This window comes from Portunus trituberculatus, chromosome 48 (genome assembly GCF_017591435.1).
Source record: "Portunus trituberculatus isolate SZX2019 chromosome 48, ASM1759143v1, whole genome shotgun sequence".
Lineage (NCBI taxonomy): Eukaryota > Metazoa > Arthropoda > Malacostraca > Decapoda > Portunidae > Portunus > Portunus trituberculatus.
The window spans coordinates 17869836-17892955 of NC_059302.1; the positions used below are offsets into that span (position 1 = coordinate 17869836).

A 23120-nucleotide genomic window follows, 5' to 3' on the forward strand; every position below is an offset into this window, starting at 1 on the left:
CAAGTCCCCCAACCAGACAAGGAAGCATCTGTGGAAATAAATAAGTCTGGGGCTGATGTGGGTATTGATTTCACACAAGAATGAATGTTAGTTGTCCACCAGCGTATAAGACACTTTGCTCTCTTATCTAAGCATAATAAAGCACCAAAGTCACCATAATTTTGTTTAAGAGCCTCATTCCTGAGAACTTCCAAATATTTGTATTTCAACGGGGCCCAAAATATAGAGTCTCCTGCAGCCATAACAGTCCCAATAAAAACTGCCAGATTTCTGATTCACATCTTTTTCATTTGTAATAATTGTAGTCCTAACTGCCTGATCTTCATGGCCTTACCATGTGTGAGTGTAATAGTCATATCGCTTGAGTTTAAAATAAAGCCCAAGAATTCTATTTTATGACTGGGCTGGAGATCTGACTTCTCCATGTTAATTGTGAAATCCAATTCATCCAAAGTCGAGGCAACATACTGTACATTGGTAATAAGTTTCTCTTTTGAATTTGCCACCACAAGACAATCATCAATGTAAATATTTGTTAGAATACCTAAAGCCGAAATGTGGGGATAAAGGAACCTTTAACCCGTAAGAGGTCAACCACATACATGTACGTGGAGTCTTTGCTTACTATCTGTGGTCAATCATGTACAAGTACGTTCGCCCCTTTCTTGCTTTCTACGCATTTGAAATTTCCTCCAGCTTCAGTATTTATGTTGTTTGAAGTGTCTAGCATTTATCAGCACAGTTTCTTGCCATTCTGATATGGGTTAGTCACCCCCCACCCCCATCCCTCCCTGCCTTGATGTGACCAAAAAAACAGAGCGACACTCGGTGTTACTGTCATGAGTGTGATGTAGCTCTATGCATTGAGCCTCGTTTTGAAGAATATCACACCCTGCTGCAATACTAAAAAGCTTAGATACTGAAAGAAAAATAATAAACAATATTTTGTGGTAAACTGCTCCAATTTAGCAAATTATTTTTTACATTACATTTACAGTATTTACAAATATTTTTTGTATTTTCATTTCATAAAACATGGGTTAATTTATGAATATGTAACCATTATCCACATGTCTCGTAGGAGAAAAATATTGATAAAACGATAAAAAAAAGCCTCACTCAGAAGTGTAAATCTAAAAGGAAAATAAAAACAAATTCCAATAATACATACCACCCTGGAGAGGCATTTAGCAGAGTAAACAAGATGTCGACGACTAAAAGACTGCCTGTGAGCGACCCCACACTGAATGTCTTTGCACACTGCACTTATTACACTCTATGCACGTCTTGTTGAGCAGAAACACACACAAAACTGCTACATACTCCATGCCCCATTAAGTGGCCACAGTGCAGAAAAATCAACTCCAGAGAGCCACAATGTAGAGACACACAATAAATACCAACTCCAGCAAGTAGCCAATGACAAGTGACCACACGTCTGAGCACTGAAAGCATCTACCATGTTCTGAGCCTGGTACTGGCGCACCGTAAGTCATGCATGACGTCACACTGTAGGCCAGTGCAGCCAATGAAAAATCATAAATTTTTGTGCTAAACTTGACCACCAATGAGAGTACACAGAGTGTGTATATCATCAAAACTTACCTGGAAAACTTACGGGCAAGGTTAGCCAAGTAGGAAGTTCGGTCATTCCTTCCCAGGCGTTCACAAAGAGGCACATACACCTGAAAGAACACACATAATTCGCTATTAACCTCTAATGGAATTTAAACAATAAATTGTGGCTTTAAGAAATCAAGAGGGTGACAGTAGAGTTCTAGAGGCAGTTGCCACTTTCAAGCTAGTAATCAGCAACACTTATCTCTTTCACCACAACTATTTTCAAAGGTCATAGAGACAATTAGCCAGGCTCTCATTAATATAGAAATCTTCCTAACCTGTCACTAGAACTATAAAAGCATACTTAAAATACCATGTAACTTCAATTAGAGCCTTCTGAAAGTAGCACAGGTAAAGTACGGAGCAGATGTTTCAATATGGTCATTTAGCCGTGTGACACTCATACCAAAGTAACCTACCTGTCTGAAGATGGTGTGGAGGGCATGGTGGGTGTGTGGGAGAAGGTATGTCAGGTGGATGTGGAGAGGCATTAGTTCCTGCGCCTGGTTTTTGTTCTCCATATCTGGCACAGCACCCACACAAGCTTTCTTTGCCAGCACCACTGGCACACCCACAGTGGGAGGGGCAGCTGTTTCCTGCACGTGAAGCAAAGGTCCAGTCATCTTGGTGGTGCTTGTGTGTTTGTGCTGCAGGAGGAAGATATTGAAGAGAAAATATAGTAGCACTCTTTTTTCAATCTTGTAGACAGAAAAGAAAATTTCATATAAAAACTATGAAAGGAGAAAAAAATAACACCAAATAGCTACGGATCTTTATTAATTTTTTCCTTAATGAGACAAGAAATGAAAAAAAAAACACTATTTTCTATTTTATGAGGAGCAAATTAAATCAACTCATCCAGAAGGAAAAGAGAAGGGAAGGAAAATAAATACAAAATGAGACAAACAACATTAAATAAAGATTCAGGCTAAAAGACAGAATAGTTGATTGGATAAAGGTGTTGTGAGTAGCCAGCCAATTTTATATAAAGTTTTCTTTCATTCTGTTACTATCTCAAAACATTAAGCTTACCACATCTTTGGCACTCCCTGGCTTCTCATTTTCCTCGTCCTCCGTGTCCTCATCCTTTTTGTCAAATTTCCAAGAGAAGGAGTTTGTACCAGCTAAAGAGGAAATAGATCAAATGAGACTGTAAATCAGATCCTAGAATTCCAGTTGATACTAAGAAAATAAAGAAAAAAACATTACAATCTTATTAACTATATCAATTTTTTTGTTTAGCAACATTCACAATGGTATTGGAATAGAAAAAACACAAATGGCATCTTTAAAAGTCCTAAGAACAGACAGAGAGAGAGAGAGAGAGAGAGAGAGAGAGAGAGAGAGAGAGAGAGAGAGAGAGAGAGAGAGAGAGAGAGAGAGACACCAATGAACACCACCATGAAATGGATGGATTCAATGCATACTATGTACATAGACCTGAAAGATCAAAAGTAGGAGGAGTAGCTATCTATATAAAAAAAAAAAAAGTAACCTGCAAAGTACAAAAATTGATGACTCGTATTTCTTACACTACTGCTGAACATTGCAGTGTTAAGATAACCCTACAAATTACTTATTTTAATGTTACTTGCTTATACAGACCATATAGCAAACATACTAATGTTAGTGAATTTATTACCTACATTGATCAACTTTTCTCAAATAGTCTTTTTCAGCAATAACAGAAATGTCCTCACAGGTAACTTTAACATAAATCTTCTGGAACAAAAAATATTCCTCACCATGCAGTTTAACAATTACATTCCTCAAATCCTCGTCCACCTAGATTCCCCAACACAAATACAACTGCCTCTCCTTTATTGGATTAGATATGGAGAAACCTTCATGAATCTTCTTCTTCTGGCATACTTCACTTTCCTCTCAGAGATCATCTTCCCATTCTTATCAACACACCAGTTCTAATAACATAAACAAGATAACTTTCATATTACATAACACCACCAACAAAATCATTCAAAAAAACTGCAAATGCCATAGATAACTCAGAGTATTATTAACTTAATCAGACAAAAGTTTTACTTTTATAAACAATATAAACTAGGTATCATTCCATTTGACTACTATAAAGAATATAGAAACTATCTAAATACTGTAGTAAAAAAAGTTAAATCAAATTTTTATCAACAAAAATTTACTAATTTCAGAAAGAAAACTGAGTTTGGGAAATCATTAAGGAAATTGTAAACAGTAAAGGGAAACAAAAAAACATCCCCTTCTAGCAGTGTGCCACAATGACACTACACTACTCCCCAGGAAATAACAAGTGCTTTTAATACCTCTCAGATTACTCCAGAAATTAGCAACAAATTGCCTAGAACTCAAAGATCTCACCTATGATTTCTTCATGGTAACTTTCTACACTCCATGAGTATTCTTCTTGTTACAGTTAATGAAATTATAAATGCCATCACACATCACAACTTTAAAAGATAAAAAAAAAATGTAATGTCAATGAGACTCCTGTTAAAATCATTAAAGAAAACAAAGAATTGCTCAGTGAACCTATTTTAAAACTTTTTAATGATTCCGTTAAAGACAGAGTTTTCCCAGTCACTTTGAGATAGCAAAAATCATCCCTGGAAGCAAAAATAATATTTTGAACTACCATCCAATTTCCATCCTTTCTGCTTTCTCCAGAATTTTTGAATTGTTGATGAAAAATACCTTTTAGACTATTTCAACAAACACACACTTTTAAGTAAATTTTAAGTAATAGTCAGTTTGGTTTTTGTCCAGAGCTAAACACTTCTGATGCCATAAACAAACTTATTTCAGACCTATATACTGCCCTAGGTGATCATAAATCAATCATCTTTATATTTATTGATTTTAGCAAGGCTTTTGACACAGTTCACCATAACATTTTCCTAAATAGATAATATTATTATAGCATTTGAGGATGTGTACACCAATGATTCAAGTGTTATTTATCCAACAGATATCACTACACCTAACCCTCCATTATCGCGTCCTTCCGTTATCGCGTTTAGGCGTTACCGCAGACTTATGAAAATCTGCAAAATTCAATTTTAGTGCATCTGGAAAGTCGTTATCGCGCACCCATAGTAGTAGTAGTAGTAGTAGTAGTAGTAGTAGTAGTAGTAGTAGTAGTAGTAGTAGTAGTAGTAGTAGTAGTAGTAGTAGTAGTAGTAGTAGTAGTAGTAGTACCCATATCCCAACCACACACTGACGAATGTTTAGATAGGGAGAGGTGGAGGAGGAAGAGGTGGAGGGGGAGAAAGATGATGATCATGAGGAGGAGGACCCAGCAGCCAATCATCGCTGTGTATTCACGTTACATGATTTGAATAAGGGAACTGATTGGTTCCAGTCACTCTGCTCACCACCACCACCACCACCAACACCCCTCAGTCTCACACATGGTATTCTGTTGTTCAGAGCTGGTTTTCATTCATTTCTGATTGTCAAATGTTAATAAGCTACTCCAGTATTAATGGTAATAAATTTAAGTAAATTTTAAGTAAATTTTAAGTAATAGTCAGTTTGGTTTTTGTCCAGAGCTAAACACTTCTGATGCCATAAACAAACTTATTTCAGACCTATATACTGCCCTAGGTGATCATAGATCAATCATCTCTATATTTATTGATTTTAGCAAGGCTTTTGACACAGTTCACCATAACATTTTCCTAAATAGATAATATTATTATGGCATTTGAGGATGTGTACACCAATGATTCAAGTGTTATTTATCCAACAGATATCACTACACCTAACCCTCCATTATCGCGTCCTTCCGTTATCGCGTTTAGGTGTTACCGCAGACTTATGAAAATCTGCAAAATTCAATTTTAGCGCATCTGGAAAGTCGTTATCGCGCACCCATAGTAGTAGTAGTAGTAGTAGTAGTAGTAGTAGTAGTACCCATATCCCAACCACACACTGACGAATGTTTAGATAGGGAGAGGTGGAGGAGGAAGAGGTGGAGGGGGAGAAAGATGATGATCATGAGGAGGAGGACCCAGCAGCCAATCATCGCTGTGTATTCACGTTACATGATTTGAATAAGGGAACTGATTGGTTCCAGTCACTCTGCTCACCACCACCACCACCAGCACCACCACCCCTCAGTCTCACACATGGTATTCTGTTGTTCAGAGCTGGTTTTCATTCATTTCTGATTGTCAAATGTTAATAAGCTACTCCAGTATTAATGGTAATAAATTTAGGGTAACAGGAAAATTTTTTAGGAAAATTTTTGGGTTGAGGCACCAATTTATTTATTTCCTATTTATTCTTCACTTCCGTTATCGCGTTTTCCCATATCGTGCATTTTTTTAGGCACCAATTTTGCACAATAACGGAGGATTAGGTGTATACATTATTTAACAAAGCCATCTCCAGTATCAAACCCGCACAGTTTGGCATACCACAAGGAAGAAGTCTTGGCCCTATACTATTCCTACTATATATAAATGACATTAGCAGTTTTTCTACTTCACTTAACACAAGAGTTTGCAAACCCCCAAGGGTTCACAAGATGATTTCCAGGGATATTTAGGTGGCTGATTTAGTGACATCCTTTGCAGTGCCATTGCATATTGAGTTAGCGTCAGTCACTAAATTAATTTTTTTTTAAGATATCCAGGGAAACTTAGATGGCTGATCTAATAATATTTTTTCCAGTACAATTGCATATTGAGTTAGTGTCAGTAACTAAATTAACATTCTGTTCTATGACAGAATACTGGAGATTTGAGTAGGTCTTATACCTCAGGGTTCTTAATGAGAATAAGGTTGAGATCCCCTACCTTAACACAATACAATTTGCTAATGACTCCACACTATACATGCAAGGTGACAACCCCACTGACTTCATTCACAAAGCCAACTCAGAACTAGTGAAGTTTTCTGAATGGAGTGTAGCTATATAGTCGCTTACTGTTAACACAGCCAAAATTTACTATATGCTATTTACGAGTACAAACATTATTACCAAATACCAATCATTATCCAGACTTATTTTAAATTATTCCATACTTCAAGTCAATAAAAAAAAATTCCTTGGTATTACTTTTAACAAAAATCTTACCTTTAAGCACCACATATCAAATCCATATGTCAAACTTTCCCGCTTAATTGTACTTCTAGTACAAGTCAAAAACCTCGTTCCAAGTGAACTAATAAAAATCTTGTATCATGCCCAAGTGTATCCTTACCTAGCTTATTGTAACTCTATTTAATCTACTTCTCCTTGTCACCTTTACAATTTAAATATTCTCCATAAGAAAATAATCAAAATAATAACAAACAGTGACTTCTATGCGCATACACCACCACTATTTGAATCAATGAATATCCTTCAACTCCTCTGACATATCCAAACTTTTTATTGCCATTTACATGTTTACGCACTTAAAAACAACCACATACCTGTAATCACATCACTATTCCACATGAAAGAAGCACACCTTGAATGTTCCTAAGGACAACTTAACAATATACATAATCATTAGTGTACAAAGGTTCTTCAATATGGAATTCAGTGTCACAAGATGTTAAAGAATCTACAAGACTACTAGTACATTTACATTTAAAAATAAACTGAAGAATTGGCTATTATCAAAGTGCTGATTACCCATATTAACATAATGTACATAATACTATCACTATACATATATGTATGACTGGATTCCTAAGTATGTATATACATATAACTGCAATTGTATAACTGTAACAATAACTATTGTAGTACTTTTACCTATACAATACCTGTTCTTTTATTACTATTGTAATTAACTTCACAACCCCCTATTCTATCTACGATGCTGCCACTATATGTATGTTACACCTACTGCTGCTAGTATCGCTTTTTTGTAATTACAGTATGACCAATATTATTATATGTGAAGCTGACAATGACACCACAGACAAAGCACAGATCCAGAGGAGCCCCACACATGTGCAGCACATCTCCACTGGAGCCCGAGATATATAAAAGGCAGGAGATGACTATGAGCAAGGCAATCCGGTAGCCTCAGGGGACAGGAAACACTTTCCTCTACTCTTCCTCCCTCTCCCTCTGATGAGACACACCTGTCCCTAGAGCTCCTTCTTCCTCCCTTCCCTCTGGCAAGACGCACCCATCCCCAGAGTTTCTTCTTCCTTATCCCTCTGGCGAGACACAGTATCTAGTCCCTAGAGTTCCTTCTTCCTTCCTCCTCTGGCGTAACACAGTAACCAGTCCCCAGAGTTCCACCCCCTATTCTTCCTTCCTGAGCTACCGGCCAGACCTGCCTAACTAATGCCGCCACACATGCCCTGTCTGTGGGCAATGTGTGTTGTCTCATCCCCATCATGTCCCTCACACTGCCGCTGGAAGCAGAGAGGAGTAGAGAGAAGTACTCTGGGACCCCAGGAGCCTGCCAAGCCACACCCTACCACTCTCTTCTCATCACCCACAGGGCAGGAACCACCCTGAACCTCCACTACAATGCCATGACAGTGACATAGAACCCTTCGTAAAAAAAAAAAAAAAAAAAAAAAAAAAAAAAAAGGGTAATAGTTGCTGCCTGAACCTCTGCAGCAAATCCGTAATGCTGACATGGAACCTGTACAACCAGTGGTGGGGAATATGTCCACACCAGGACACCACTCACACCACCCACAAAAATATAGAATTAACTGTATATTGTTAATAAAAGGAAGAAAGGATTACACTGTTTCCCTGGCCCTCAGGGGGAGAACCACTTAACCTCTTAACAATATACAGCACATTATTACATATTATTATCATAATTTTCATTATTTTATTATTATTATTATTATCATTATTATTATTATTATTATTATTATTATCATTACTATTCTTACTACATTATTATCATCACTATTATTACTATTATCATTATTATTATCACTATAGTTATTATTATTATTATTATTGTTATTATTACTATCACCCTTATATTATCAATATTTATTATTCTTATTATTAATGCTGACATCTTCTCTCTCCTCCTCCTACTATTGCCACTGCTGCTACTACTACTGCTACTACTACCATTACTACCTCAGTATTATCACAGTATGTAAATTTTTATGTTTAAGTATGTGTAAGTACAGTGTATATTTTTATACAACAACCTCACTACCAATGCACACCTTTTCATGTCTCATCATTAAAGTGTTTAAAGCATTTAGTGTTTAAAGAGATAATCTGGTTTTCATTATTTAACTTTCCTGTACAATTAGTCCCTATGGCAAAAAATAATATACAAATATATTCATACAAATAAATAAATAAATAAATAAATAAATAAATAAATAAATAATCCAATTACTAGGCATCCAAACCAAACAGAAAACACAAAATATAAAAGTACAGGTAACTCTCGATTTACGCGGTAGATGTGTTCCAAGAGGCATCGCATATATCAAAATTCGCGTAAAACAAATTCTCATAAGAATAATAGATAATAGGGAGGATCCAGGATGTGGTCCTTATATTATCAATATTTATTATTCTTATTATTAATGCTGACATCTTCTCTCTCCTCCTCCTACTATTGCCACTGCTGCTACTACTACTGCTACTACTACCATTACTACCTCAGTATTATCACAGTATGTACATTTTTATGTTTAACCCCTTCCATACCGCAAGACTGTTTTGTGGTACGTGCGTACCATGCGCAAAAGCGACCTCGTGGTACCGCAAGATGCCGCCGTGGTACGTGTGTACCACACCAATACATTTCCGTGTATAACCGTAGCCTGAGTGCGGATTTTGCCTTTGCTCCACGTGGTTCACTATAAACAAACAAACACTGGAGGCGTTATTTTTAGCCACCCCAGCGTAACAAAACCATCCTCCCCACTAGCCAATCAATATCGGAGTTAATTTTTCATGCATAAACTATAAAGTCAATCACTATTCTTTGACATATTATTCCCACAGTCCCCCCAAGAACATCAGTTCTCTAGTATCGGCCGTGGTGAAACTGTTCTATTGCCTCTAGTTAGAGATAATGGCGTCTGCTTCGTGTAGCAGCGATGAGGATTATCATAATTATGAGACAGATAGTGAGGATATACTGGAAGACTCTCCAGATGAATATGATTCAGACTATGATCCTGAAAAAGAAATAGGAGAGAGTGATAGTGACAGCAGTGTTGAAACCCTCTCGGCAAGTGAAGGGGAGCAGCCTAGTTATGACTGCCTCAGGGCCACCCTCACCAGGTGCAGAGTGTGTGGTGCTGAATTTATGATTAGTGCACAATTTATGATTATGTTTACATTTTCTTTTATTAATAAAATGACAAAAATATGTTTAGAAAAAAGTACATAACACTGAGTTAGAAAGAAATATAATGCGCAGATCTGGCCGTGAGGCACGTGCGCACACGGGCAGGGGGCTGCGGTATAGGAGGGGAACGCTTTGTTTATATCGGGGGGTGGCTGCGGTAAGGAAGGGGTTAAGTACGTGTAAGTACAGTGTATATTTTTATATAACAACCTCACTACCAATGCACACCTTTTCATGTCTCATCATAAAAGTGTTTAAAGCATTTAGTGTTTAAAGAGATAATCTGGTTTTCATTATTTAACTTTCCTGTACAATTAGTCCCTATGGCAAAAAATAATATACAAATATATTTATACAAATAAATGAATAAATAAATAAATAAATAAATAATCCAATTACTAGGCATCCAAACCAAACAGAAAACACAAAATATAAAAGTACAGGTAACTCTCGATTTATGCGGTAGATGTGTTCCAAGAGGCATCGCATATATCAAAATTCGCGTAAAACAAATTCTCATAAGAATAACAGATAATAGGGAGGATCCAGGATGTGGTCCAAAAAAATTTGTACAAAATACTCCATTTATTTGGCATATTTAACATGTTTTTATCATTTACCATTCTAAATACTAGAAGTGTATTTAAAGTAAAGGGAAAAGCAAGAAATAATAAGACAAAGCAAAAAATAATAAGAGAAAACAACAAAACAAAGAATACGTAAACACAACACTCACTGCGTCACCACTCACACTACAGTCAGTCACCATCTTCCTCTGAGCTTTACCACTTTATCAAAAAATCCACTTATCAAAAATAACCCCACATGCAGAAGATGAAGGACATTTTGGAGCCATCTTGGTGAATTACAGGCAGACTGAAGAGATTCCATCTGTATTGAGTGCTGGCAGACTGCAAATGAGGCACGAGAAGAGCGGAGCTCCCACCTATCGGCCAGCTGCAGAACTCTCTGGCGTGCAGTTAGAAATTGTGTCTGGAGCTCAGTTTGAAAATGCAGTTGGGCCACATCACGTATAAGCAAACGTTGATTATAATATTTTTTCGGTCGCGTTATAACAAAAATGTGTAAATCAAACACACGTAAACTGAGATTACCTGTACCTGAAAAACTGAGTGAAAAAGGTTTAAAACAAAACACGCGTCTCAAAAGCTTTGGATGTGGTTAGCTATCTTATAGAATCCAAGGCTATTACACTTGGCGGTATGTCTATGTGTTAACTAAATGATCGATTGTTTGCTCAAGTGATCACTGATTAAATGAAAGACAAAGACAAACCTGTAGAAGCGATAGGATAAGGCGGGGAGTAGTCGGTGGGAGATGCATCCATGTCATCATCTTCCTCTGCATAATCTGCTTGCCAGAAGACCAAACTCTTTCCCTTCGCAGCTTCGTCCAAGAATCTGTAACATGACGCCATATTATGTAGAAGTGTTGCACTGATTTCGAGAGAGAGAGAGAGAGAGAGAGAGAGAGAGAGAGAGAGAGAGAGAGAGAGAGAGAGAGAGAGAGAGAGAGAGAGAGAAAGAAAGAAAGAAAGAAAGAAAGAAAGAAAGAAAGAAAGAAAGAGAGAGAGAGAGAGAGAGAGAGAGAGAGAGAGAGAGAGAGAGAGAGAGAGAGAGAGAGAGAGAGAGAGAGAGAGAGAGAGAATTTACTAGCAGGCAGGAACTGCTAAGGCACTCAGCCTCAGTCAGCCACTCATGTTTGGGCTTTTGGGGTCTCAGTTCTCAATGACTATTTCCAAGGGCCACAGACCTAAGTCCTTGATGTTTCCCAATGTTGGAAAAATCATATTCAATAACCATTAAAATCATAAGAACACATTTTGGAACCTATAGCTTCCATCAGCGAACGTTGTGGCAGTATTACCTGAAAACCTGATTGACTGATACATTTATTGTTGCATTAATAATGAAATACAACAAAAGAAGATGGACCTTGCCACCCACCCCCTGGGGAAAGATGTACAGTTAATGTATCAAAAATATATAGATAGACAGTATACATAACAAGAATACAAGTACTTAAATAAATTAAGTTCTACAGATATTGTACATCTTACTGCATAAACATCCTACAGTCTGGGAGCAAACTGAGGATATTCCTTGAGTATATCCATGAGAGTGGTTGAGTCTAGGAGATGGTCAATAAGGGTATACAAGTTATGTTGACTTTGTGGCCTAAATTTAGCAATGAGAGGACATTCCATGATATAGTGAAGTGTGTGTTCCTTGGTGCAGCACACAGCACACACCAAGAGAAGCACTGACTTCCCAAAAGTGTTTGTAGCCTAATCTGAGCCTCATTGCCACCCTGTCGTGTGATGCAGTGTCTCCCATAGGTGTAAGCACAGCTCTGGGAGACACGTGCATAATGAAGACTAGTGCCACTGCCTCTATGGCAACAAAGCACCAACTGATCACTAATGCTACTAAGTACAAAGTCCTTAATGTTACTCTTAACATAACCCAGTGTGTACTCAGTGCCAGGGTCCACTGTGTTATCTTGGAGGGCACACTGAGCAAGGCGGTCTGCCTTTTCATTTAGCGGGATACCCACATGAGAGGGTATCCAGGTGAAATGGACAGCAGCACCAGCACCTTCTAGGGCGTGGATAAGATCAAGACACTTATTAACTAGATCACAGGCCGTGGGGGAGGTGGACTGAAGAGCATGCAAAGCAGCCACACTGTCAACAAAGAGATAAACATTTTTATGAAGAGGTGTCACAATACGGAGCGCCTCCAGTACGGCATACAGTTCTGCTCTAGTGGAAGACATGTGTGCAGGGAGCCGCCTGGAAACCTCAGTGTCAGTGTAGTGATTGGCAGAGATGTAGTTGCGGATGAACAGCCCATATCCTGACCTGTTGTCATTGACTGACCCATCGCAATAAACATGAATAGCCTGAACGTGGGGGTACTTGGACAATTTAGGGTAAAACTACAGAACCACTCAGCAGCAAATCCGTAACGCTGACGTGGAACCCAATTTAGTCATGAACATGTCTTGCAGCACATAAATAATAATAATCACTACATGTTGAAAACAATTAATGTCTATAATGCCAGAAAGTTCTGAATATAGAATGTGCTTCTTCAGCGATTCTTTACATATAAAAATAGAGATAAGAAAGTGGAATACCTGGCGACTAGGGCAGGCGTGTAGTGATGATCAGGGTGTTCAGGCCACACCAAGCGGGCTGGGCGGGTGGTAGGGGCGTAACCTAGCAGCTGACACACCCACCTCACCATCCACCACACCCTAAGGTCCTGCGGCTCCTCTTCTTCCTCCTCCTCCTTTTCATCACCCTCAGCTTCTCTTTCTTCCTCTGTGCGCTCTTCCTCCTCGCTACTTGAAAGCATGATGGCTCTTCTTACTTCCTCACTATTCTCTTATACTTATCAATCTGCCTCAATGAATAACTTAGGCAAGAAAAGTCACACGTATAATATTTTAATCACCACCGCACTCAAAAGTGCATGGTTTCATACCTCCTCGGATTCAGCAACAATTCATTCTCTCATATTGCGATTACATGTTAAGATGCCACATAAATTATTACAAACTGGGTTCTCAATGGTACTTCTAATGTTAGAAATATAGAGATCTTGTTAATCTACAACTAAGATAATCAAGGAAAATTATAATAGCCATGAAAACCCTTTAGAAGGTATTCCAGATGTGATGTGTTTCAGAATACAGTGCTTATAAATCAAATACTACCGTTGATACTTTTATAGTTTAAGTTAGTTTTTTTAGTCATCCAGTTTCAATATGAGCGTTTTCTCCTCTGATTCCCGTTTCGTTCCACTAGACGCACACATACACTACGAGTTTGGAGCTCGATCTCTTAGATGCAACTGCCTCCCGTCAGCATAGAACATAGCGCTCGTTGCTACGGACGCCGTTGCTAAGGAATCGATCAAGAGTTTACTGCATTCTACGTAGATTCGTCCTTTATCCATTCACTATTATCACTACTATTACTACTTCTTCTTCCACTACTACTACTACTACTACTACTACTACTACTACTACTACTACTACTACAATTACTACTGTCTTCCACTACTACTACTACTACTATTACTACTACTACTACTACTACTACTAGTAGTACTACTACTACTACTACTACTACTACTACTACTACTACTACTACTACTACTACTACTACTACTACTTCTACTACTACTACTACTACCACTATACCCCCACCAACACACACACACTCTCTCTCTCTCTCTCTCTCTCTCTCTCTCTCTCTCTCTCATAATCTTAACTGGAAAATTCACATCTCATCTCTTGCTTCTATGAAGTTAGGCGTTCTGAGGCGTCTCCACCAGTTTTTCTCGTTCCTCCAACTGCTAACTCTATACAAGGGCCTTAATTATCCGCCCCTGTATGGAGTACTTTTCGCATGTTTGGGGGAGTGCCAGTCACACAGTTTTACTAGATTTTAGTAAAATTGTGTGGAATCAAAAGTTTTTCGTCTCATCAACTCCACCTCCTCTGACTGTCTTCAGCCTCTTTCTCACCGCCGAAATGTTGCATCTTTTTCTATCTGTCATCGCTATTTCATGCCAACTGTTCTACTGATCTTGCTAACTACAGGCCTCCCCTCCTCCTGCAGCCTCACTGCAAAAGGCTTTTCTTCTTTCTCTCATCCCGGGCCTATTCTGTCCAACTATCTAAGGCAAGAGTTAACCAGGGCTGCGTTTGAGACGGCGCACCGGCATGAGCCGGCGTAGCGAGACTCCCGGATCGTCTTTTCAAACGCTTTTGGGAGCTTCATCTGTAAAATAAACAAACCCACTTCGTTGCTATGGTAACGCGTCCCTGGCGGCCAAAGCATCAGGAGCTATGATGGATCTCCAGCAAATATTTCATCCATGACTGCTAAATATTGCCACTGCTTCAAAGCACCTCTCCCACTCAGGTACTTGTAAAGTACTTCCCAGTGCATCTGTGAGCGTAACGGAAAACCAAGTCATAGTCTAGTCCCTGGAAAGGGCACGAAGGGCACTGGAAACACGTTGTTTGGGCCGCCATGTTTGTTAATGACGTCACCGCAGCACCACCTCTCGGGAGCGGGCGTCCCAAAGAATCCCGGCACGGCAACTCGCTACCTCTCACCCGCGTTTGAGAGGATACGTGTCGCGCCGGCATGTTCCGGTGCGCCGTCTCAAACGCAGCCCAGTACTCCCAATCATTCATACATTTCATTGATAAACTCTGGAACTCCCTCCCTGCATCTGTATTTCCGACTTCCTACAACTTGTCATCTTTTAAGAGGGAGGTATCGAGGCATTTGCTCCCTAATTTTGGCTGACGCTTTTCTTCTTTGTAGAGAACCAGCACTCAAGTGGGCCTCATTTTTTTACTTTTATTTTTTGTCCTTGGATGGCTGTCTTACCTACATAGGAAAAAAAAAAACATTATCACCTCCTTTATGTGTTCAGCACACAGAGATGGGTCTCTGACAAGGAAACAGTAATCATTCCAGGGAAAATCAGCATAGTACCTCCTCAGGTTCCCCCCATCAGGCAGAGGTAAAACGCCGGAGGAACCTCTGCTTTGGGCCATCCTGAGGAGGAATTGGAGAAATAGGATAAGATACAGAAATGAGATTGTGATCGGAGGAGCCCAACGGAGAAGTTAAGGTAACAGCATAAGCTGAAGGATTAGAGGTGAAGAAAAAATCAAGAATGTTGGGCGTATCTCCAAGACGGTCATGGATAAGATTAGGATGTTGCACCAGTTGCTCTAGGTCATGGAGGATAGCAAAGTTGAAGGCTAGTTCACCAGGATGGTCAGTGAAGGGAGAGGAAAGCCAAAGCTGGCGGTGAACATTAAAATCTCCAAGGATGAAGATCTCCGTGAAAGGGTTAGAGGGACAGAATATCAAAGAATTTACTATAGTCAGAGGAGTTAGGAGAGAGATAGACAGTACAGTTAAATTTAGTTAGAGTGACCGTTAAGTCTAAGGTAGATGGTGGAAAACTCTGAAGATTCAAGAGCGTGGGCTCGACAGCAAGTTAAGTCGTTGTGCACATAGACGCATCATCCGGCTTTGGAACGAAAATGAGAATAGAGAAAGTAGGAGGGAAGAGAAAAGGGGCTATTGTCAGTTGCCTCAGACAGTTGTGTTTCAGAGAGGAAAAGATGAGGTTTAGTAGAGGAAAGGTACGGTGTTGTACAGATTGAAAATTAGATATAAGACTGCGAATGCTGCAGAAGTTTATAAAGAAAAAGTTGAGGGAAGTGTCAAGACATTTTGGATCACCAACGAGAAAGCAGTCCGATCGACCTGGAGACATTTCTGGTCCCCTCCCCAGAAGAGGACTCTGTGACTGGATTTAGAGTCGCCATTTTTTTTTTTTTTTTTTTTTTTTTTTAATCTTAAGTGAAGGGTGTGTGTGCAGTAACTGCATGTAGTTTTGTGAGAAGTAGAAGAGTTGTCTTTAGAGGGTAGGCTGTGATTGCCCCCTTGAGTTATGAGACACACAGCCCTGGATACCTTGGCTGGGTGAATGAAGCATTTCCTTTCATCAAGGGAGCGTATCAACACCACGGTCCAGAAGTTCTTCCATCCGCGCATCCACTGGTATGTGTCTATATGACTCATGTGGGCCCCGGATCGGTGTCAGGGGCCCAGCGAGTCAATCAGACCCATAGATCTTCGTGGCCTCTTTTGAATCCTTATGAGCCCTGGGGTAGTCCTGTGTGGGTATCACAGGCGTGGTAGCTGGCCAGTCTTCCTCAAGAAGGCACAAGTAAGGCGAAGGACAGCAGGTTGCCAGGAGTGGACGCCTGAGGCCGCCAAGAGAGTGGGCAGGTTGAGTGTTGTAATGGCCAGAGCGGAGAGCCGGGAGCGTAATGCAGTATGTTGAGAGAGGAGGCATGGGCATTGAAGCAGGAAATGTTCCATGGCCTCAGGGGTAGTCCTATACCAAGGGCAGAAGGGGTCACGAGACAGTCAACGTATGCGATGCAAGTAAGGAGTATGGTCTGGCCCAGGCGGAGGCGGGCAGAAAAATATATATATATATATATATATATATATATATATATATATATATATATATATATATATATATATATATATATATATAGATAGATAGATAGATAGATAGATAGATGATAGATAGATAGATAGATAGATAGATAGATAGATAGATAAATAGATAGATAGATATGGAGTTGCCGCGCAGTTTCAAAACTACTTCACACATGGCTCACCTAACCAATAGACTAGCTACACGACACACATAGTAAAACACCCACATTCTTTGATGGTGTGGGGTTGTTTTTCTTACTATGGTATTGGAAAATTAGTGTTTTTGCCTAAGAATGTTCGTATGAACCAAAATAACTACTTTGAGCTAATTCTGGATGAGTTAGATGAATGTATGGAAAAGTGCAATGTAGGAATATGGTTTTGTCTTTCTTTTTGTATTATGGCAGCAACGCACATCATAACTATTGGGTATTATAAAGAGAAAATAAAAACTGGTCTCAAGATGGCGAGGTCATAATTATTATGGCTTGGCGCACGGTTGCTTGGGCGTGTGTGACGCGGGCAGAAGTCAGGGTCTGGCCCCCTACGCCGCGGGCCTGCATCACACCGACCCGGGGCCCACATGACATAGACACGTATCTAACCGTGGATGCGCGGATGGAAGACCTTTTTGTATATCAAGACCGTGATAGAATCCTTGGCTCTACCTGCCCACGGGTTGGGGCGAATTTGGGGGGCCAGCAGAAGCAGCATAGTGCGAGGAGGGGTAGAAGCGGCTATACACATGCGTAGCTAAGAGCGGGTAGTACACTCAGGAGCTGTTTTAGTAGATTTATTGGTCTTGCCAGGCGATGGTGCTCATATGCGCTTGGCGACTGTGGTGAATGCGTCCATGCGGTCATCTGGTGGTGTTGAGCCAGTGATGGCGGAGTCGGGGTCTAACTCTGGACCGCTTTTTCTACCAGAGGCATTACTTCGTTAGCGTCATCCAGCTTATTGTTTTTTTTTTTCCTGCACTTTAGGTTTGTCTTGCGGTGATCTTGAGCACTGCGGATGGATAAACTGGATATAGTTGTCGGCACGGAGCTGTTCAGAATCTGCGTCCGGTTAGTACGCTGGCAAGCATGAGAGTCGAGGTCGCCGTCGCACCGAGCATTGGGACACGAGCCACAACATTTCTTGGGTGGGGTCTTGCAGTCTGACGAGAGTTTAAAATCACCATGAAGACGCAGGCTGTAGCACTCGTATTTGCTCCTCTCATATCTTTGGGTAAGTGATGTTAATATATTGTTGATGTAGTGTAAGCCTGAAGTGGTCTTACTAGTATTTGGGCTAAAATTGGTTGTCCTTGTATGTTAGGAAGTCATGGTGAAACTGATCATGCCGCGTATGATAGGTAAGTATTACAGGTAACAAGGTACCACTTCTGGTCACCATGTTAACTTACTCGTAGATTGCATATTTTCACTCATACGTCGATTTTCTTTTACCTGATGTAGGTACTCTGTTTTGCGGGTAAATTTCGTGATTATTATCCAGAATAAGAAACAGCAAATGTAGTTTCATATGATACCATCTTTTGTCTTAAGTTATATTTTAATGCATTACCATCATGGAGGGATGGAAAAGTGATTTCAGGATGGCGAAAGGAATTATGTATTTATTTATTTGTCATGTTAACTAATTTGCACCAGTCTCTTGACTAAGTGAGAGTAAGGGTACTTCAAAAGCTAAATTAAGTGAATATTTTACCTATGCAGGGACAATCCCTGGCCATCCCAGTAAGAGAGTTAGAATATTGTATGACAGGAAAGGTATTGAGTTTTTTTTTATTGATTATTGTGATTTACTGACAATGTTTTGACACATAGATGAATAGTTTCATGGCAAGTACCTCCACGGGAAAGAATCACTGCTACATTGGTTGATTAACTCTGGTTACTGAATAAGACACATGGAATCTATGTTTTGACTAATAAGCTGTTCATTTTAAGAAACCTAGATATATAAGAGGGTAAATTTTAACAATAGCTTTTTTTTTTTTTTTTTTTGCTGACCCTTTGCAGGACAAGCAAAGACAGAGCTTTCCAATCCAGTTGCATTAGACATAAACACAAAATTCATATAACATGTTGAAGGGTAGGTGACCTTGCCCTAAATGTAGATAAATTGTGTGGCATCCATGTATTATGGTTGTAATAGCGCTCAAGAGTGTAGCGAAATTCAAGATTTTTCCAAGTCCATCGGTGTAATTTTTATGTGTTTTGTTAGGTTGGGTTATGTTACTGCCCTTGCTGAGGTCTGGGGAGGCACAGGATTGGTTATTTTAGAAGAATTCGGAATATTACGTGGTGGGTGGTAGAAGGGCTGGGAGGAATGCAGATGTATTATAAATAATTACCTTAGCAAGCTTGGGTCGTGATGGGAAAGTGGGGTTTTAAACCAAATTTGGGAAATCTCAAACATTAAGGGTAAAACATCGGGTTTTGGGAGGTCCCTAAACAATAGTTGATAAACATAGAATATCTGCTACCGCTATGTGATTTTAACCTTTTTGAAGTCACTAACTATGTTCGATTTGGGGTGCTTTCCCTTGATATCCACTGTTATGCTATCCTAACTGGCACAAAATTACAGTTTCACACAATGCATACAATCTTGTTTTTCTCTTTGCCTATCTCCAATAAGCATAGAGACTTGGGAGAACAGGATTTCAAGGTGAAGTCAAATTGTAACAAATTTTAATATTTATGAAAACTGGAAATATCTAGCTTAATCTAAGTTTTTACCTAATCTAACTGGGGCTTTGTGCCCCCATGTACTTCACTTAAGAACACCAGCTTAACCTAACCATTTTTTCCATCAGTGCTTTAGTATTTTGTGTTTAAAAGATTATTTAGATTAATGTTTTCTTTTATTGGTTTTGCTAAGCATGTAATTTAAACTTCGATTAATGTTAACTTTTTAAGCTTATAGTAAATTAAATTATATTGCACTGATGCATATATTATTTAATTTACTTTAATTTAATTAACTTATATTTCTTTTATCATTATATTCTGGTTTCTATCACTCACTGATTTCATAAGAAAATATTCACATGTATTTGGTGATGTTCTTGCACAAGTTCATGTGTAAATATGGAATCTATTTTACTAGTGTCCAGCCTGTGGTGCTACCAGTGTGTCAGTTCACATCCGGGATGTGGCCTATATGACTTTGATTGGCGGTATTACTGGAGCCACTACTGCCATGATGCCAATAATAAGTGTGTCAAGCTCATTGAACAGAAGGGAGGTGAGTTAGTGTTTGATGGAATGCATCTTGTATTTTATTATTATTTAATCTTCAAGGACACCACAGTCGATATATAATGAGTTACTTGCATGATTTGGCTTTATTTTTGCAAGCAAGATGATCTCAGAAAAGCTACAGAAATATGAAATGATTATTCAAGTAACTATGTTTTTTTATATGTTCTAAGTGAAGAGATTACAAGAAAGAATCTCTTATAATGCCAAAAATATATTTGCTTTCATTCTCAATGATTGTGTTATTCTCCAGTGGATGTAAAAGTGACTCGTGATTGCCTAAGCAATCTGGAGGGCCATCGACGAGACATCCCAGCTGATCGATATGAGGGATGTCGTCCTGCTGCAAAGGATCCTCTCATTGGCCAGTACATTTTTCCATCTGTTGCAGAGATTGATCATAAAAGGTAAGTTTGATTCAGTAACTCATTTGTTGTTTTTTGCTTCGGAAATAATAGGAGCATAAAGTGATGAAAATACAGCTTCAATGAATTTAGGATCTCTGGTAGTTCCTGAGATTATAAGAGTATACCATACATCCGGATTTTCTCGGACATATCCAGAATTCACGTTGATTTTTTAGAATTCCTCAAGTGTTTGGAATTTTATCTTCCATCAATAACTGTTTAGAAAATATATATTTCAATAGGTTGAAATGGTGGGAAAGAGGAAGGGGAAAGGGTTTACTGGGTGGCAACTGCTTTAGTCTGATTTCTTTCAAGACTATAACATGTATGGGTCTTCTGTAGAGTTGATGCTCCCAACCTTCCCTTCATCATATGATGTGTCTTACAATGCATGCCAGTTTTTTATCTTTTTACCTGCATTGATATAGGCATCTGTTTGGATTGTTGTTTGCTTGTTTATGGTTTTATGACCTTGTTACTTCAGCAAAGGTAAATAAATGGATTTTTTTTATTGATTTACATGTTTTCTAATATAGTGGAGACTCAATACTCGAACATCTTATTACTCAAACTTTTCAATACTTCAACACAAAAGTTCAATTTAATACTTGAAAAAACACCTGGTAGTTGAACGTCTATACACGTGGTTGTAAACAAAAGCTCCCTTGCCTTTCCTTACCCCCCATCCGCCAGTCGTGCTGCCGTGGTCATCAAAATAATATTCTCATGCGTTCTGTCTTTAGTTTTTCATTTATGAACTTACATTAACACGAAAGGCTTATTAGTGGTTAAAATATTGGGTAATCAGTAAATACCGGTATTCCACTGTAGTTTTCATTTAGAAACTTACAATGGCACCAAAGAGGCTTATTAGTTGTGAAAATAAGGAATCTAGTGAGAGTGCAAGTGTTAGAGAGCTATAGCCCTCCACTAATGGGTTCACAGTAATTACACCAAGAGAAAAGTTACAAAGATGTTTTCATGGATTGTAACTCATCCTCCGATGACCTCCCTCCTCTTCCCCATCCTTCTCCCCTCTTCTATGTTATCCATCACCAGCCTTTACGTACGGTATGTACAAATCAAAATTATGAATATAAATACAGACAATCCCCGCTTAATGAAGGGGTTACGTTCCTAAAAAAACCTTTGTTAAGCGAAATTTCGTTAAGCGAATTGATTATAACAAGTTCAACCCCTGACTTGAACTTCCATTGAGAGTAAACAAAGTGAGAGTGCATCATAGTACAGTGAAAGGTTTAATGAAAGTAAAAATTATGAAGTTAAACATTTAGGCAGTTTAATTTGTCATTATAATGTACACTAATGTATATATGTACGTAACTTTATAATGATGATCTTAGATTTATGAAGGGACGGAGAGTGAAATGGGAAAGACACTAACCGGCAACCTGTGGAATGTAAACAAAGGGCGCATCATTGTATCACATACAAAACTTATGTACCAGATTTCCACAAGGCTTTCCATTTTATCCATTGTAGAGTCATGAGTTCAGGTGGTTCTTTTAGCTTGCAAGGAAGATACGGTCTCACCAGCCTTCTTAATAGAGTCTGCTGACTTGAAAATAGTAGAGACAGTAGATGGTGGCGAGCAATGCTATTAGTTTTTTCCCCACTCTCATGTCTGTGAATAATGTCCAGCTTCACTTCGAGAGCAAGAGACTTCCTGGTCTTAGCAGCGCTAGGCAACATTGCAAGGCGTTTTGGTGGTAAGTTGAGCGAGAGAAGACGAGCTGCTGCTGACGCTGTTATTGTTTTGAACAGGGGGAGTGAGTGGTGCATGTGTTGTCCATGAGAGGCGCTGGTGTATTCAAAAGCCTGTCGGCTTGCGTGATACGGCTGGGCTTTCAAACTTGGAAAAAATTACCTGCATAAAACTTCGTTAAAGCGAGTTTGGTGTTCATTAAACGAGCAGATGGTAGTAAAATGAAACCTTCGTTGTAGCGAAATTTCGTTATGTGAACCTTCGTTAAGCGGGGGGTTGCCTGTACATTGAAATTTTTTATAAACTTGAGGTTTTGCTAAGATTAGAACGGATTACCTAATTTTACGGCTTGGAAGACACTGCATCTTGGAAGACGCACCCTAATATTTGAAAGAAATTTCTAAGAAAAAAAAGGTCATTCTCATACAAGAACACATTCACCATATACCCGACCACTGAACACAAAAACATCAGAAGCAAGGAGTCTGCAAGACACTATTGTTTCAGCACTCATTACAAATTTGCTGGAGCACTCACCACAAATTTAAAACTATGTAAATAAAAACACCATAGGTAAATATGTATACACAGTGAAACAGTCCATCTTTTCTTGTTTTAGTGGTGAGCGATGGCATGTTTTGGACGTATTGTTTACATTATGGGCTTTATTAATGTGAATATAATTCACAAGTGGAGTTTTGACTCTTGCTTGAACGAGTA

General features: G+C 39.0%; 2 protein-coding genes across 2 annotated transcripts; one reads left to right on the forward strand and one right to left on the reverse strand.

The window, feature by feature from the left end:
* Window positions 1-1540: 1540 nt before the first annotated feature.
* On the reverse strand, window positions 1541-13571 carry LOC123498680. Its single transcript, XM_045246018.1, has 5 exons — window positions 13077-13571; window positions 11211-11335; window positions 2653-2744; window positions 2040-2267; window positions 1541-1685 (listed from the first exon to the last, which is right to left on the reverse strand). Exons 1-5 carry the CDS (start codon window positions 13295-13297, stop codon window positions 1602-1604), a joined length of 750 nt encoding a protein of 249 aa, XP_045101953.1. The 5' UTR covers window positions 13298-13571; the 3' UTR covers window positions 1541-1601.
* A 4248-nt stretch (window positions 13572-17819) lies between these two features.
* On the forward strand, window positions 17820-20678 carry LOC123498681. The gene is made up of 3 exons (XM_045246019.1): window positions 17820-18225; window positions 20116-20253; window positions 20521-20678. Exons 1-3 carry the CDS (start codon window positions 18177-18179, stop codon window positions 20676-20678), a joined length of 345 nt encoding a protein of 114 aa, XP_045101954.1. The 5' UTR covers window positions 17820-18176.
* The last annotated feature ends 2442 nt before the right edge of the window (window positions 20679-23120 follow it).

Excerpts from the sequence above, each read along its gene's own strand:
- LOC123498681 (XM_045246019.1), top strand. The coding sequence starts at position 18,177 with ATGAAGACGCAGGCTGTAGCACTCGTATTTGCTCCTCTCATATCTTTG. Across the intron at positions 18,226-20,115 it reads TGCTCCTCTCATATCTTTGG|TGTCCAGCCTGTGGTGCTAC; the intron begins GTAAGTGATGTT and ends CTATTTTACTAG. Across the intron at positions 20,254-20,520 it reads GCTCATTGAACAGAAGGGAG|TGGATGTAAAAGTGACTCGT; the intron begins GTGAGTTAGTGT and ends GTTATTCTCCAG.
- LOC123498680 (XM_045246018.1), bottom strand. The coding sequence starts at position 13,297 with ATGCTTTCAAGTAGCGAGGAGGAAGAGCGCACAGAGGAAGAAAGAGAA. Across the intron at positions 2,268-2,652 it reads CAGGGAGTGCCAAAGATGTG|CACAAACACACAAGCACCAC; the intron begins GTAAGCTTAATG and ends TTCCTCCTGCAG. Across the intron at positions 1,686-2,039 it reads TCCACACCATCTTCAGACAG|GTGTATGTGCCTCTTTGTGA; the intron begins GTAGGTTACTTT and ends GTGTTCTTTCAG.